We start from the raw sequence: 16,606 nt of genomic DNA on the forward strand, positions 1-16,606 counted from the left end.
CCCAGCCATTGAGGTGTATTGCTATGCTTTTCATGGTATAAAATGTTTAGTAGTTAATTTTAGGAAACACAGAAAAATCAAGATTTTCCAAAACATTATTGTCTGTGATAAGGCTAAAGGAAACATTAATTGTTTATTCTGAAAGCTTAGTTAAGCAGAAAACAGTAATAATACTGTTTCAAGCCACAGTTATGACAAAAAAGTATGCAAGTGGTCCATTAATGTCTCTCAGAGGTGTCCTGTTTTGTGTATTCCTAAATATGACCTTGAAAAAGAAACTGAAGTACCGAAAATCATTGGAACTTATTTTCAAGTTATAAAGCCAACAGGCGTGGTACAGCATTCAAGTGAGGGTACATACAGCTTTCGCATACTTGGTTTGATTACCTGAATATGGGTGCCTGAGCTGTTTGGCTTTTTTTTTTTTTTTTATAACTCAGTCTATTCTCAGAGATTCAGGTTCTCTGCTACACATCTAGTGAGGTCAACTTGGGCTTTGTGCCGGACTGTTCCAATCAACAACAGCAGCAACAACAAAATGTTGGTCTTTCTAAATCCTTCACTCCCAGAAAAATAAAAAGAGTACCCGTAATAGATTGCAAGTGTGTTTCTAAGCACATTTATAAAACACACAAGCACAGGAACCGATTTCCTGCCTGGCTGAGTGAACGTTTAATTCTCCACCTTGGCACCTCAGCCTGCAGCTGTAATGAGGGCCGGTATGTCCAAACAGGCCCTTAAACGGGAGCCCTGCTGAGCAGAGACCCACTTTTCCAGGCCTGTTCAACCGTGGCATCTTTTCTGCCAACCGACCAGGAGGACGCAGCAGCAGGGAAGGGGAACCGCAGGTAGGTGGGGAAGGGATCACTTTAAAAGCCCCAAATCCCTTGCAGGGAAGAGGCAGCTGCTCGAGCTTTTCCAAACATCTGTCCCCGGCCTTACCCTTTGGAGACTCCAGCGAGCTCATTACGTGGAGATCTGAGGAAGACTCAGAACAGAGGGTTGGTCAGCGAGCAGAAACAGGCCCAAGGGCCACCCAGAAAGTTACTTCTGTCGTGGAGGCCTTTGGGAACTGTTCTTTTCCCTTATGTCAGCAACAAATGACAGCTTTCCAGGGCGATCAAGACCCATAATATCACCCACACTGGATTCTAGGTGCCGGGAGTGTGCGTAAGACAGAGCTCTCCTGAGCGGGACTCCGGCAGGCAGGGGCTTTTAAATTACTTTCCCTCTGGCTCTCAAAACTGAGGCTGAACCCTGACACGGACAGAGACGGACTTACATTACGACTAAATGACCGGGACAAGAGCATTTGACGGAAGAGGCCCAAGCCTCAAATCCCACCAAATTCTTTAAAAAAGGTAAGCGGTGCACAATCGAGGCCGCCTCTTGGGGGCGCATGAGTAACCACGTCGCCTCCCGGGCCATTCCCGGAGAAACCTGCCCCCTCTAGGGCAGGAGTCCCCAGAGGGCAGTCAGGCGCAGGCGCAAAGCTTAACGGAAATAGGGCCAGGGGAAGGGGGCGTGGCCTGGCCTCACGGAGGCGGGCACGCTCCGGCTCGGCTCCTGCGGGAAGTGGGCGGGCGGCTGCGCGCGCAGCTCAGTTCAGGCTCCTCCCCTCCCGGCTCCTGAGCCCGCGAGTGGCTGGCATCTTCTCCGCCCTCCGAGATGGCGCTGGACCCCGCAGGTACTGGGGTCGGCGTGGTTGTGAGGGCCTGGGCCAGGTGCTCTGAGGATGCTCAGCTTCCGCGGTTAGCGCCTCACTCAGCCCGGCTGCTGGATTTCCTCCCTCGGTGACAGCCACCCATCTGCCGCTCGCTGGGACTCTTGGTGCTCAGTGAGGGGCGTTGGGTTGCCACCACTTCCATTATCTCTTCAGCGTCTGTTATTTTTTTGACCTCGGTTGGGGCACAGGTTCGTTTTAAACAGTAACGGGTGCAGACACTGTTGTCCCAGAAAGAAGTCAAATTTCATGCTGGTGCAGTTTGATATTTTGTTTCCGGGAGTTTTATGCCTCCTGCTCCAAAGTTCACCCTTGTAGTCCAGTGTAACAAAGGTTCCATGACCCACTGACCGGCCGGGGTCCTTTTCTTGGAAAGACTCTTCAGACATCTTCCATGTCGTTTTAACTTGCATGGTTCCACTTTGGTTTACAATAGAATCCAGGTCCTCAGGAAATCTTACAGAAGCGCACTCGCAGCACGTGTGGAGATTTGTGAAATGGTGAGGCAGTAGAGAGGGAAGGGTAATGGGCTAGTCTGTTTATTTTATGGGTGGAAAAACTCAAGGCATCGGTAAGTTAGAGGCTTGCAAACCTTTGGAGATTCTGTTGTGGAAGGCCACGTGTGACCCTCAACTAGGTGGAAAACTGGGTGCTGCACACAGATAGCTTGACACTTTATTACCAAGCTAACTGTATTCAGTTGTCCCAAAATAGTATTTGCCTGGTTGGTTTCTTTGTCTCTGTTTTCGCAGATTAGAAAACAGGCAGTGAGAGGTTAAGTTTGTGCTATACACTCCCCCTAGCTCGTTACACACTGACTTCTTCCTGGCCATCAGAGTTGGATCCAAATGACAGTTTCTCATAGAACTCCTGGCTGTCTAAAGCAAACCTCATAATCTACCACAGCACCCTGCTTATTTTCCATGTAACGCAGTGGCCCACAGTTTGTAAGTGTATCTGCATGTATCATGTGTCTGAGCGCAGGCAGTGGTAAATTCAGGCAGTACTATTATTTGGAGCATAAAGCAATTTTGGACAACCACATGTCCATATTAGTTTGAGGCTAAGTGAGCAGCAGACACAGGCTTTGAAGCAACACTGTGAGCACTGATATATGTGGTAGAACACGCTGTGTCATACTTAGCTGTAGGGTGACGACCTTGATTTGGAGGCAGGAGGTCGTAATGAGGCATGGGCAAGGGAAGTTCAGGTAAAGTCCGTATAATTTTGGTATTTCATGACATTGCGAATAATCTAATACAGGTGAGAGCAAGGAGACTTGGTTCTCAACCTCCCTAATGGTGTGACCCTGCCATACAGTTCCTCATGTGATGACCCCAACCCTAGAATTACTTTCATTGCCACTTCATAGCTAATTTTGCTATTCTGAATCCTAATGTAAATATTTTTTTGAGATAAAAGTTTGTAGCCTGGCGGTGGTGGCATGCACCTTTAATCCCAGCACTCAGGAGGCAGAGGCAGAGCAGGCGGATCTCTGTGAATTCGCGGCCAGCCTGGTCTACAAGGTAAATTCCAGGACAGCCAGGGCTGTTACACAGAGAAACCCAGTCTCAAAAAACCACACAACAAAGAAACAAAGCGAGAAAGCGTCATGCTTGCTGTGACCAGTTTCTTACCGTCTAGTTACGCTTCACCAATTCAGAACTTGTAGTGTGCCCAAGACTACAAAGCTGTTGACTGGTAGAGTCAAGTTTCCTTAAAAACTACGTGATTTCCTTCCCAGCTTAGGCTGTCAACCAGGCCTCCATTTTAGTGCTTTTCGGTTAAAGAAACTTATTGGGCCCAGTATACGCCATGTATTGCTCTGTTACCTAGGAAACAACAGCATAGGACAAGCAAGGACCTCACTTAGTAGATCATCTAAAATTGTGGCAGACATCATGAAGAAAGTCGATTGCAAGGAGAGAGCTACTTTTGCTGAGTTAGGAGCTTTATGGAGAAGTGCATTTGATTTAAAATGTCAAGGATGAGAAGAAGCTACCATGAAAAAACAATTGGGGAGGGACTATGATGGGCAGTCAAAGTAGCCAATGCTTGAAAACACATTTGAGTGCATAGAGGGCCGGAGTGCAGAGGCGAGCCAGAGGGAAAGGGCTGGAAAAGTAGGTCTGAGGCGCACATCTGGCTGCTTGAGGGCCTTGAGTTGCAGGGTCATAACACATTCTCAGCTAATTTTTCCTTTCGGCTTTTCTCAAATTTTGAATCCAACAGCGAGATGCAGACTGCATCCTTATTCTTGTGTGTTGTTTCGTTTCAACCTCTTCACACAGGCAGATTTATCAGCCACAGTCATGCTCGCTGTTTTCTGCTGTGGTTTGTGGGGAAGACAGGAGAAAGGACAAAATACCAAGTAAAGCGGTTGTGAGTGAGACTGAGCTTTTGATTGTGTTCCGCTGCCTGCCCGAGCTGCACTCCCAGATGCTCTGACATTTAAGAATTTCTTAGGCAGTTCCATCGTGTAAACAGAGTACAGGAGAACGGGTGTTCTGCGTGCCCCGTTTACTGACTCAGCGCTCAGCTTTTTCCCCTACTCTAGTTCTTGTTCTTACAGGAAATCTCCTCCCAGCCTTCAGTCATAAATGGGATCTTTCACCTCAGTAATATTACAAGAGTTTGCAGAACAGCTCATTCTCCTATAGTAGGGTTTAACTATATCTTATTAGTTTACAGTTCTTTGCAAACTCATAATGCTTTCTATAAACATTGTATATTTTAGAAAAAAATCTAGTCAAATTTAGTGATTGAAAATTCATGCTTGTTAAATATAATTTTTAAAAAAGTAAAACTATGACTCATGTAAAAAATGGATATGTGTTAAAGATTTTCCTCAACTCATTAATTAGTGAAGGAACCAGTATATAGTGAAGTTGTAAAAATGGATCCAAAAAATATTTGCGAGTCTAGATACATAGTTTTATAGGTTACAGCCATAGATAAGAACTTTAATTTACATCAGGTTCTTTTTGGGGCTATCATTTCAGATATTATTTCCGTTTCTACTTGACAAGAGTTTTAGAAGTTAGCTCCAGCTCCTGACAAAGTATGAAATAAACAGTAATTGAAAGAATCAAGAAACCCCTCCTTATACCTTTGCTTATTGTGGTATTTCAGGAAAAATTTCCAAATGTCAACCTCAGGCACTTGGGTTTTTTGCTTTCTGTATCACCTTGGCGTGGTCCTGCTCCTGCCCTCCTCGTTTTCCCGTCTCACCTTCTTTCTTGCAAGGCCAGGGATGCTCCCTCTCACTCAGTGCAGAGCCCTTCGTCACTCTTACTTTCTCAGAATGGGACGGTGTGTGTCTGTCTGTGTCTTTCTGTGACTGTCCTTGATTGGTGCTTCCTTCCAGGACTCTGTAATTGGAGAACTGTGGAACACTGCTAGGGCTTGGGTGGAAAGCGAGGGGAGGAACCTGCCGACATTCCTTGGGGAGGTTTGTAAAGTTTCTCTTGGAGGAAGGCTGCGGTGACAGCTCCTGAAGTGGTAGGTTTACCCCCGTTCTTCCTTCCTTAGTGGTTCCTGTTGGCGTGTGGATAGATACGCTAGAGGTGCTTGTCCCTAGTACTACCACTTACATTTACTGGGAATTTCACTTTTTATTAAGTTAGATTTTTAAAAATATTTATTTATTTATTTATATTATGTGTACAATATTCTGTCTGTGTGTATGCCTGCAGGCCAGAAGAGGGCACCAGACCCCATTACAGATGGTTGTGAGCCACCATGTGGTTGCTGGGAATTGAACTCAGGACCTTTGGAAGAGCAGGCAATGCTCTTAACCTCTGAGCCGTCTCTCCAGCCCCTAAGTTAGATGTTTAAACATATCTGAAGAATCTACTTCCACCCCCTGAGCATTATATGATTAATTATGTAAAGTGTCGCAGTCTGCACTCTGCAGACGGAGTCACATTCGGGAGAGTAAAGAGCAGGATTCAGTCTGTGCAGCTACTCACCTGGAGAGAAGACACAGTGTGATATGGAGTGTTAGACATTCACCTTAGCTAGAGGAACCAGGAATGCCTTTTGGGTTTGTGGTCAAGAAGGACCCTGAGAAGCTCAGTAGAAGTGCTGAGTTAGATTTAAATAATTTAACCTTGATAGTGAAAAATAGAAAGTAAAGGCAGAAGATTGAGCTGGCATTTGATTTTTATCAGTGCGTTGCTGGATAATGCCACAAGACTGCATTTATTTGTGTTTCTTCATACCTGCTTCTAAGTATGTGTGGTAGGACACTTGTGAAACTATCCTAACACTCCCTCCTTCCCCCTCAAATAATTATTGTGTCTTGCAAACTATATCAACATAAGCTTTCTTCGAAGTGGGGGGAGTAGGGTAATATAACTTACAGGATGGTGGTAAATGAAGGGTCAAAGTGAAGTTGAAATTGACATGTTGATGGGACATGGAAATCCCCAACAGATGGTTGAGAGCGTGAGCAGCGGGCAGGGAAGCCTGGCAGTTAGCTCTGGCACCTTAAAGAAGGCTGCGGTGATTGAGTGACAGCACACACATCGATTGGAAGTACACAGAGAGACAGGCATGGTCCCATGTGCCAGGATAATTCAAAAATTTGTCAAAATTTCTATATTTTAAAAAAAAAGGATCTTGAATAAACCCCCATGTCAGCTTTGATAATTTCTTTCTGGCACGCTTACCATTTTCTAGGATATTTTTTGAAACATTTAAAGTTTGTTTCAGGATTCTTTTAATATGTTAATTTTAATACCATCATTTTGGCAAGTTCTGGTTCTGAAGGTGAACTTAAATCTTAGCCGGTTTAATTAGAGGTAAATATGATATAGGTAGTAGGTGATTATCTGGGAATACTATGTGCTTCCCTTACACGCTCACACACACACACAAAAAAAAAAAAAAAGAAAGAAAAGAAAGTTAAGTTTTATCATGGGCTGGTTATGCTTGAGTCTAGATCTGAAAGCCACACTAAGAAAGATGTGATTTGAACAGAAGCTGGCCCTGTGAAGCAAGCACATCACCTCTCAGTCATTTTCTACCCCATTACAGAGTGTGACACGTTCTTTATAGGAATTTTATGAAAAATTCTGAAGTTTAAAAAAGGAAGCAGTGGAGATGGGCAAGACATTGAGAAGCATTCAGAGTTGAGGATATTCTGCTTTTTCCAGATGTGTGTGTGTGAGGAAAAGCAAGTCATTTGGGTAGAATATTGCTAAGCAGGTCACAGACAGGTTTTATTCCTTTATCAAGTATTTACTTTCGTTCCCTATAACTTGGTGTCATTTTTACTTGAAATCAATGAGAAATTAGGCTTGTATGAAAAGGTGGTCTTAAAGTTGAAGTCAACGAAGGGTTCTTGGGTTTGGTGAGGATTGCGGCTCATTTCAAGATCAGGTGTGATCACTACATTAAGTCAGTTTCCTGCTCAAGTGTACCTTAGGTTCATTGTTGTTAAAGCAATGCTGAGAAAAGACAGCTCCACACCCAGCAGTCTGCAGAGTACGAGGTCCAAGACGTAGGTGCTCCTGGGGCGTGGACGGAAAGGTGAACGAGGCAGCAAGTGGCACCGAAGCCCGAGGACGAACATTCAGAGACGTGTTGTGGGAGACGGCAGGCAATATTTGACCCAGAAGCTGAGCAGAGACAAACATAGCAATCTCACCGATGTGGTTTCCATATTGTGTAGAAGCTCAAGCTTTGGTAACCTAGCCTTTCCTATTTCATCTTTTCCAATGCTTTCTGCTTCCTGTTTTTCAGTTAGTTGACAGATTGCTTCTCTTGCTATTCTTTTAGTTTTTGAAATACTTCCATAGAATCAGAAGTCTATTTAACTTTCTGACTTAAAAAAAAAAAAAGGAAAAAGCAAACCTAGAAGTGTGAAGTTTTCAGTTTTGCCGGCTCCCAAGATGCTTATGAAACCTTTTTGTCCAAGGATTGTTTGCTGGCTCCTTTGTGACTGTAGATGCAAACTTAGCCTCACTTGCCAGAGTTCCTGTAGGCACCTGCTCCTCATGTTATGGTGTCATGGAAGACTGGGTACTGGATCTCATCATCTTGATATTGCCACTTCATGGGGTTCACCCATGTGAGCCTCCACTTCATCATCTGCAAGATATAATACATAGGGAGGGATGCTGTGAAGACTGTAGCCTCATCTGCTTTTGCGGCTCAAGGCAGACCAAAATTTAATTGAGGAGAAAAAGCTCTCTGTTAAAGTCCCTTTGTGTTGTCAGCTCAAGTGGCCTGAGAGGAAGATGGTGTAAGGACCACTGGTGCTTAGCTGTCCTCATTTTCCCAGGGTAAGCCTTTCCTCACTTGGCCCTTTTTTTTTTTTTTTTAACAAGAATTTGAGCAGTCTGGCAAGATTTTGGCCATCCATATTTTAAGGGTAGAGGGAACTGATCTGCACTTGGTGCAGAGATACCAAGTGAGAGCTGTGCTCCTGTGCCGTACTGAGCCCACCTGCCAGGGCCTTTGTCTTAGAGTTTCTTAGGAGCTAGTTGTACAGGAGAGACCCAAAGAAAGACGGTGTTGTCTCATTAAACACTTGGCTGATTATTACAGGCATTTCGTTGTTTTTCTCTGGAATAAACAGTGGTGTGGAAATGTCTTCAGATGCAAGTAAGAGTAACTTGTAAGGTTTATTTATTTATTATTATTTTTTTTAAAGGTGGTATTATTCTAAATACTAAGTTAGGGGTCTGGAGATATAGCTCAGCAGTTAACACCACTTACCACTATTACAGAGGTCCCTGATTCAATTTCCAGTGCTCACATGATGGCTCAGAGCTGTCTATAATGTCAGTTCCAGTGAATCTAATGCCTTATTCTGGCCTCTGTATGCATCAGACATGTCTGTAGTACACATACATACATACATACATACACGTACATACATACATGCATATATATACACACATACATATATATACAAAACACTCAAACACATGAAATAAAAATAAGTATAATCTTCTAAAATCTAAGTTAGTTAAATCAGAATATTTTCTTTACTGAAAAGACAGACCTGGCCCTTCATGTGCCATATTCTTCCTAGAAAGATTCTGCAGTATTCTGATTTACTTTGCTGTTACCTTGTGGGTTATAGCAAATGCTGTTGTCAGTACCCTTACAGTCTTGTACTGCCATGTTGCAGGAGCACGTGAACCTCCAAACAAAACCCAAGCTAACAAATGCAGCCAATGGAAAAGGTGAGAATTGGCTTCCAGGTGATGATAGAATGCTGAGAAGCTGGAGCTCTGGAAGTTTCCCCCAGTGCTGTTATTCCGATTCTTGTCTTAGTATAAATTTATATAGCTGTATGGTGGCGAACTATCAATTTGATAGTTTTTGTAGGCTCTTATACAAATATACAAGACAGGCACACAATACTTACACCAGGAGATAAGTTTCTAATTTTTAGGTTTGTAATATTGAGGATAGTTTTGTACTACATGCAAAATTATAATTAATAATTGGTATGATGGTTTGTATACATACTATCAAATGAAAAAATCTTTAGGAGAATTTATGCATTCAAAACTATCTTACATTTTTTTAAAATTAAATTTTTTTGAGGATTTCATTCATGAGTCTACTGTATTTACATCATGCCACCCCTACATCTCCTTTCTCCAACTCTAGAGTCTCCCACATCACTCTAGAATTTACAAACCCTTCTTCTATAGTTATTATTGTTACACATACACCCCACAACATGACAACCCTACTGAATCCAGGAGTGCTGTTTAATATGTCCATGTGTTAGGGTTGACCACTAACAATCGTGTAACCAGTCAGGGACTTATCCTCGGAAAAAATGGATTCTCCCTCTCTCAAAATCCATCGACTTGCCTGTAGCCCTGTAGCTCTTTTCCTAGGAGTAGTACTTTGTGAAATTTCCTTCCATGTTTGCATGTTAGCCTGTGTGACCTTTGCATGTCTTGCGCAGTCGGCCATATTTCTGTCCTGTCCGGAAGAAACTGGCCTGTAGCAGGTGTCCTGGTCCCTCTTCCTTCACGCTCCCTAGGGCTTCTGTCTGGGGAACCTTGTCTGATGTGTCAGGTTAAGCTGGGCAGCCGTGGTTGTGTGCTCTCTGCGTTTTCCGCTGCCGTTCCTCGAAGCCGTCTCCATCTGCTGTAAGAAGCTTCTTGGACAAGGATGAGAGCTGTGCTTGTGGAGAGCAAGTGTGGGTCACCACCACTTTCGATTTAACATTCCGAGTTTGGAAACTTGAAATGATGCCCATGCAAGTCAAGACTTGTTTCTTTACCCTGGGAAGTTTTAGAAGAACAATGGGAAGGAATTTTTGCAGCCCTTTAAAAATAATGTGTTTGATGGGAATTCGAGAACCAGGATTCATAACAAAAATGGATTTCTAGTGCAGTTAGCTCGGTATATACAGTTATGTCTGTTGTTCAGGATTTGATTCAGAAAAATAGTTCCTTAGTTGTCCAAAACTATGGTAGAATTTAGAAAGAAAAGAATAGACTCCCCAGGGTACATACTAAATAAGCTATTCAGTAAGACTATGCAGGTGAAAGGAAAAGGCGAAACTTTGAAATTGATTTTATAAAGTAGATCAGCACTCCATAATTATCTGATTCTGTTCAACAGTTACAGTGTTAATTATGATTTACACTGTATATAAGAGACAAGGGGTATGCACAGATAGTCCTAGCTTCGTGTACACAGACACTGGCTTTCTGCTCGACAAGGTGTTTTACAAGCCCTTTATCCAGCATGTCCCAAACAGAATTCTCCTCCCTCCTGTTCTTTATCCTGTCTCTGTGCTTGGCCATGTCCCTTCCCTCGGAGGTAGGGAACAAGGATCCCTCTTGAATCTTCATTTTTCTTTAGTCCCTTCAGGCTCCACTGCTCTGGCAGGGTCCTTTAGATCTGTTCTTTAATGTCCATCTATACTTCTAGCTTCTTCTCAGAGATAGCTGTTTGCTTTTACCCTCTTACCCTCATGTTATGACAGTTTCTAGTAAACTGAGGGAGAAAAGATAGACATAAATAAATAGTATAGTATAGAGTTTAAGAGACTGGCTTATGAGCCACATGGTGTGAGGTAGGAATGGTTAGTGATTTTTTTAAACAGTGTTAGAAAATACAGATATAAGCAGGACCTACAAAGGTCAAAAACATTTGCACTCTGTTGCTTAAAAACTTCATCTGTCTTCCTGACATAGGCAGTAGAAATTGGCTACAGTTGTAGGTGTAGTCAAGAGAAAAGGAATCAGGAGAACAGCTTGCATATTAACCATGAAATTTTGGATGAGATGTATGGTATTCTTGAGAATTGAAACTTAGGCTTCAGCTGTCCCTAATAATCAAGATGACCCTAGAAAATTGAACCTGCACACACACACACACACACACACACACACACACACACACGTCTTGATAAGCCATGATAAGCAGTGTATGAGGGCTCTAGCAGAGAAACCATCAGTAGGAGGTATAAACTATATCTATGTATTTGTATATGGAGGCATAAGGAGTTGGTGTAGATAGCTTGTCAGTTAGGGATGTGGGCCTTGGGAGGGCAGGCTTAGAGGCTTTGGTCAAGGGCTGAACGTCCAATCAGTGCAGTTGCTGAAGAAAGCTTCATATTCACTCTTCAGACCTCTTGACTGAGTAAAGCAGCACAATCTTTACAGAAGTCCGCAAAATGCCATCACAGCTGTTACTGGATCTCTGCTCCTTGACTAGTGTAACATAATGGGACTGGCTTGTTGGGGTTTCTGTCCCACCCGGTACCCCACAGCCATCAAGCCCCAAAGAAAATCACACAGAAATCTCCATAAGTTATAAAACTGATTGGCCCATTAGCTCAGGCTACTTATTAGCTCTTGTAGCTTATATTAACCCATTGTTCTTATCTATGTTAGCCACATGGCTCTGTACCTTTCACAGCGGGGCAGGTCACATGTTGCTTCTTCGGTGGTCTGGGAAGGAATACACAGGGAGCTTTCTGCTTCCCAGAATACTCCTGTTCTCATCGCCCCACCTCTACTTCCTGTCTGGTTGTCCTACCTATACTTCCTGCCTGGCCAATCAGCATTTATTTAAAACATGATTCACAGGATACAGACAATTCTCCCACACCAGAGTAGAAGACCAGAGCAGGTGACCCACGAAACACTGTCTCAGGTGCTTCCTAGTGACTGTCCAGGGACTGGCAGTAATCTCTATACAGATTGAAAACCCCTAATTTTGAAATATGAAATGTTCTAAGTTCTGAGACATACAATTTATGGCTGCTCAACCAATGAAGTCTTTATAAATATTTTAAAAAGAATAAATGCCAAATCAGAAGCACTAGTTTGAAGCATATCTGACAAGGAACATTCAGCCCCTTGGCCTGACCAGAGTTTGTCTGTAGGAAATGTAACTCTGATGCTTACCTTGATTGAAGACAAGGCAGTCATAGGAAATCTTGCCATCAAGATTACTGAAAAACATCTGTAAACAGAACCCGAGCATCAAAGACAGGAGTCCTGGTCTGTTTTCCCAAGGAGCATAGAAGATGTAAACCAGCCTAAGTTTTTTTGGCTCTGTAGAAACCAGAAAAACAACCTGTTGTCACATTGCTAAGGTAATGAGAGCCTGAAGGGAGTCTTTGCTGACTTTATGTGACATAGCACATTATTTATAAAAGGACAGTTTTGCCCATAGAAATAAATTTAATAAAAGATTAGTAGTATTTTTCAGGAGAAAATCATAAAACTTTGCTTAATTGTCTGACTTCCAATAGTTAAATGTTAAAATCTACACTGAGAACAAATTTTTATTTTTTAAGCTATGTTATTTCAATGCCAATGAACTTTAAAGGTCTTGTATTTTATAAGTGGCCCTCTCAATCCCCATAGGCAACCATGGTTATAATTTATCCTAAAGTGGGTTAATTTTGCCTGTTCCTGAATCGGTAGCCTATGCCCTTGTGCCTGTCTTTTGTTTAACTCAGGTTTTTTGAGATCTATCCATGTTGAATGTTCAGCATTTTCCATGGTAATATCAGTGATAGGTTATCAGGTTTTGTTGCTAAGTCAATTTTGACTAATATGATGATGTACATTTTGTTTTTCGGTATCTTGCTTAATTTCATCACCAAATGAACACAGACTGGATGGCAGAAGCAGGTGGATCTCTGTGAGTTTGAGGCCAGCCTGGTCTACAAAGAGAGTTCTAGGATAGACAGGGCTACACAAAGAAGAAAGGAACTGGAGCACAGGCTGAGCATTGGTTAACCCATCACACAGTCAGCATTTCTCAGCGTGTGTCACACTCCCACCAGCAGGAGATGCATGCTTTTCCGTTCTCCATCATTTAGTGTTGCCAGTGGCTTAAATATACTCATTCTGGTAGTGATGAATTATCACAGCTTGCATTTGGCTTTGCTTTTTTAATGTTTTTGTTAGCATATGTCAGTTGTCTGTCATACTGTTTCATTGTGACATTTCACACATGAATATAAACATATTTTGATCATATCACATTCATATCCCTCATATTCTGTCCCCTTCCTACCCGTCTTGCTGGTCCTGTCTCTGCCCTGTCAGGTCATCTTTGGCATTGTTTTTGTCCTGACCCGTGAGTGTCGGGAAGGTGCTGAAAGGAGCATGGGTAGAGGGTTGTTCACAGACCATTTGCATCTCCTTGCTTGTACCAGGCTCTCTGCTCTCAAAAATTTCTTAACTTTTTAAGCTGTAACTTTACTTTGTAGTAATTTAATAATCTTCATAAGAAACCATAAATTTGTACAGTTTCCCCATACCTTTCCCTCCTTTTCCCCTACTGAAAGCTATGTAACCACAGCCCATGCCATCTCAGCTGGTGATACGGCCATGAAAAGGACCAAACTTGGTATTAGAGGGTGGTGCGGGAGAATTGTCTGTATTCTGTCAATCATGTTTTAAATAAACGCTGATGGGCCAGGCAGGAGGTGTAGGTGGGAAAACCAGACAGGAAGTGGAAATGATGCAAGGAAAGCAGGAGAATTCTGGGGAGGAGAAAGTTGATTCCTCCCTCTCCTGCCCAGATCACCAAAGCAGCAGGATGTGATCTGCCCCACTGAAAAAGGTACTGAGCCACATGGCTAAAATAGATCAGACTAATGGGTTAAGTCATAAGAACTAATAAGTAGCTTGACCTAATGGGCCAATCAGCTTTATAACTTATGGAGTCCTCTGTGTTATTTTCTTTGGAACAAACTGGCTGTGGGGAACTGGGCAGGACAGAAACCCCCAAACAAGCCAGCCCTTCATGTTACAGGAGAGGAGACCAAAGTCTCACTCTCTAATATATAAAGCCTTGTCAATCATGACACATACAAACATATACAATGTCTCTGTGGTATCAGTATCTCACAGGGGCGCAGGGAGAGAGGAAGCTCCCTTCAGGGAGAATATAACAGAAGAGGCTGGTACATGCTATTGTGATTCATTGTTGGAAAAGCCAGGGATGCTATGTTGTCACGTTTTGGACTCTTAGTCACACTTCCTATTTTGACTAATTTTTCTGTCTATAGTTGTATGGCATTTTAATATATGTAGAGTTAAAGTAAGCATGAGCACAATCAGCAGCAAAGTGAAGCATTTGTCTAATTATTCTTCATCAATAAATCTTGGGAGTCAGATATTGGGGTAAGAAGCTGAATGATCAGAGAAGAGGCTGAGAAGCCACCAGTGACCTCCTATCTCTTGTGTTCCATTATCCAAAAGGATGAGATTCTCTCTAAGCCCCACCTTACTACTTCCTGTTTCTCTTTATCTGTTTTTCAAAACCTCTATGGTTAATTTTGATCAGCTAGTATCTAGGTCCACCCTCAAATTCAAAGCAAATTTTATTGGTAGTTTTGGGAGCATTAGAATGCAATCAAAATATCACACAACGTTTTCACCTTTTAGTCTGAATAAAAAGGTAAAGTTTTAACTCTGACACAGAAAAGCTGTATACTATAAAAGCAATTATCAAGTATGAGTTACATTCATAATGTCCAGTCTATTTGCATTTGACAGATTCAGAGAAAATACTCCATTAACAATCCTATCTTGGTGAAGTCCAAAGTTTTGTTCCTAATTCACTTTCTAGCCTAACTTGTATTACCAACCCAATACTATCTATCTATCTATCCATCCATCCATCTATCTATCATCTATCTATCTTAGAATTAAAATAATTTTTAGGTAAACAATATAAGCTTTTATGTATCCAAAACATATACATTTATACCTCTTTTGTGAGTTTCTTTTCTGAATTTGGTAACAAGGAAAACTATAACTATTTAGACTTCAATCTCCATCAGAGACTCAAGGATAAAATATTACTTGAGTAAACAAGAAGTACAGAAGGAAGAACTTCTGAAACTATAGAAATGACAGAAACAGCTGGTTGCTTGGACAGTCATCCAAGGCTCCCTTGTAACATTGGGGTATCTACCTTCAGCCTACAGGTCTAGAGTATCTTAGAGACTTTTTTTTGAAGGAGGAATTTGGAAGAACTGGCCCACCTTGTCTTGGCAAAGTTTGGCAGTTGCTTTCTTTTGTGTCCTGCTTATACAATTTGGACATTATAATGTCAACAATTAACTCAAGGGCAGTTTCTTGCCCATTGGTTAACTCTTGCTACAAAGAAGGCAGACTCCATATTGAGCTTCTTCAATACCCGTCGTCTTCCTTGAAGTAGATTGCTGCTGCCAAGACCAGACATGTTTCATTGTCATAAAAAGCTTTATGTTATTAAAATATTTTAAATGCCATATTCTGTAGCTCTCTGAAGTATTTGAAGACCACCTGACTATTTAAAAATCTATTTGTGTTTGACTTTGAAAACATTCCTAATATGACTACAAGTTTGGTGACTAACTACTACCCTGCATTTCCTTATTATCCTAAATAGTTCATAATAATAACTTTCAAAGACTAGAAATTTACATTACATTGTTAAGTGAGCTGCACAGCTACAGTGTCTTTAACTTGAGTAGAAACATAATTATGAAAGAACAAAAATAACCAAAAATTTGTATCAATATACAAAAATCCATACCAGTGTAAATATTTAAGACTAGTAGTTGCTTTTTAGTTTAAAAGTACACCCAGTAATATATCCTTTATCCTATTATTTCTATGTTCCCCCATTTTTATTTTCAGAATAAGATTCCTGAATCTAATTTCCTCTATTCAGCTTTTTTCCTGAGTATTACTAGTCACCAACCTTTAATCAACTCTCTTAAAGATGACAAATATTCGTAACTTATTGAATGACAAAAACCACTTATTTCACCCCTTAGAGATGTTGGCATTGTGTTTAGATTGCTTCCTATTGTTTGAGTGGCGACGGCATCTCTATGGCACTCTGAGAAAATTGAGATAGGTCAAGTCCTGGGAGAGCAAGAGCAACATTTGTTGTTCAGTCTCTGTGTAATAGGAAAGTGCAGGGCTTGTCTTAAGTCCCAACTAGAGTAGTCTGTGAGGCTAGACCATCTCAGTTAGCCACCTTGAAATTGTCTTGAGCAGTGTGTAGTCCAAAGCCAGTATTTGGGTGGTGTTTGTCAGCTTAGTGGTGTCACTGCAATCCAGGTGGAATTGCTGTGAGGCCCCATCATCCTTTTGGAGACTTCAAAGATGGTTGTTAGTAATGTTCATGGTTCACTGTAAAAAAATCTAAACATTTTAACTATCATATGCAGCAGACCTCAGAGAGGTTAAAAAACAAACAAACAAACAAACCACAATTTGTTAAGTACATCTAGAGTACATAGACTTAGTTTGTTACCTGATAGAGACTCAAGTGTGAAGTCATGTACAGGAAGCTGATGTAGCCTTTTTCTAGAATTAGTTAGTACTCTATATGACCATTAATATCACAACATAAAGTCTATGTGTGTAC

The 16,606-nt window shown here is 41.7% G+C and overlaps 1 protein-coding gene across 5 annotated transcripts in view; it reads left to right on the plus strand.

The window, feature by feature from the left end:
• Window positions 1–715: 715 nt before the first annotated feature.
• Cmc1 (C-X9-C motif containing 1) overlaps window positions 716–16,606 on the plus strand; it is a 75,201-nt gene continuing 59,310 nt past the window's right edge. The window contains exons 1-2 of one of the 5 annotated variants that reach the window (XM_087905184.1): window positions 7,265–7,414; window positions 8,868–8,922. In XM_087905184.1, coding sequence (XP_087761310.1) covers window positions 7,379–7,414; window positions 8,868–8,922 — 91 coding nt within the window. In that variant the 5' untranslated portion in view covers window positions 7,265–7,378. Of the gene's footprint in view, window positions 849–1,545; window positions 1,688–1,783; window positions 2,224–7,264; window positions 7,415–8,867; window positions 8,923–16,606 lie in introns of those variants that run through there. The other 4 variants (XM_085689014.2, XM_048423380.3, XM_085689016.2 and 1 more) reach the window with 4 other exon arrangements.

This window comes from Myodes glareolus, chromosome 4, assembly GCF_982192425.1.
Source record: "Myodes glareolus chromosome 4, mMyoGla1.1, whole genome shotgun sequence".
NCBI lineage: Eukaryota > Metazoa > Chordata > Mammalia > Rodentia > Cricetidae > Myodes > Myodes glareolus.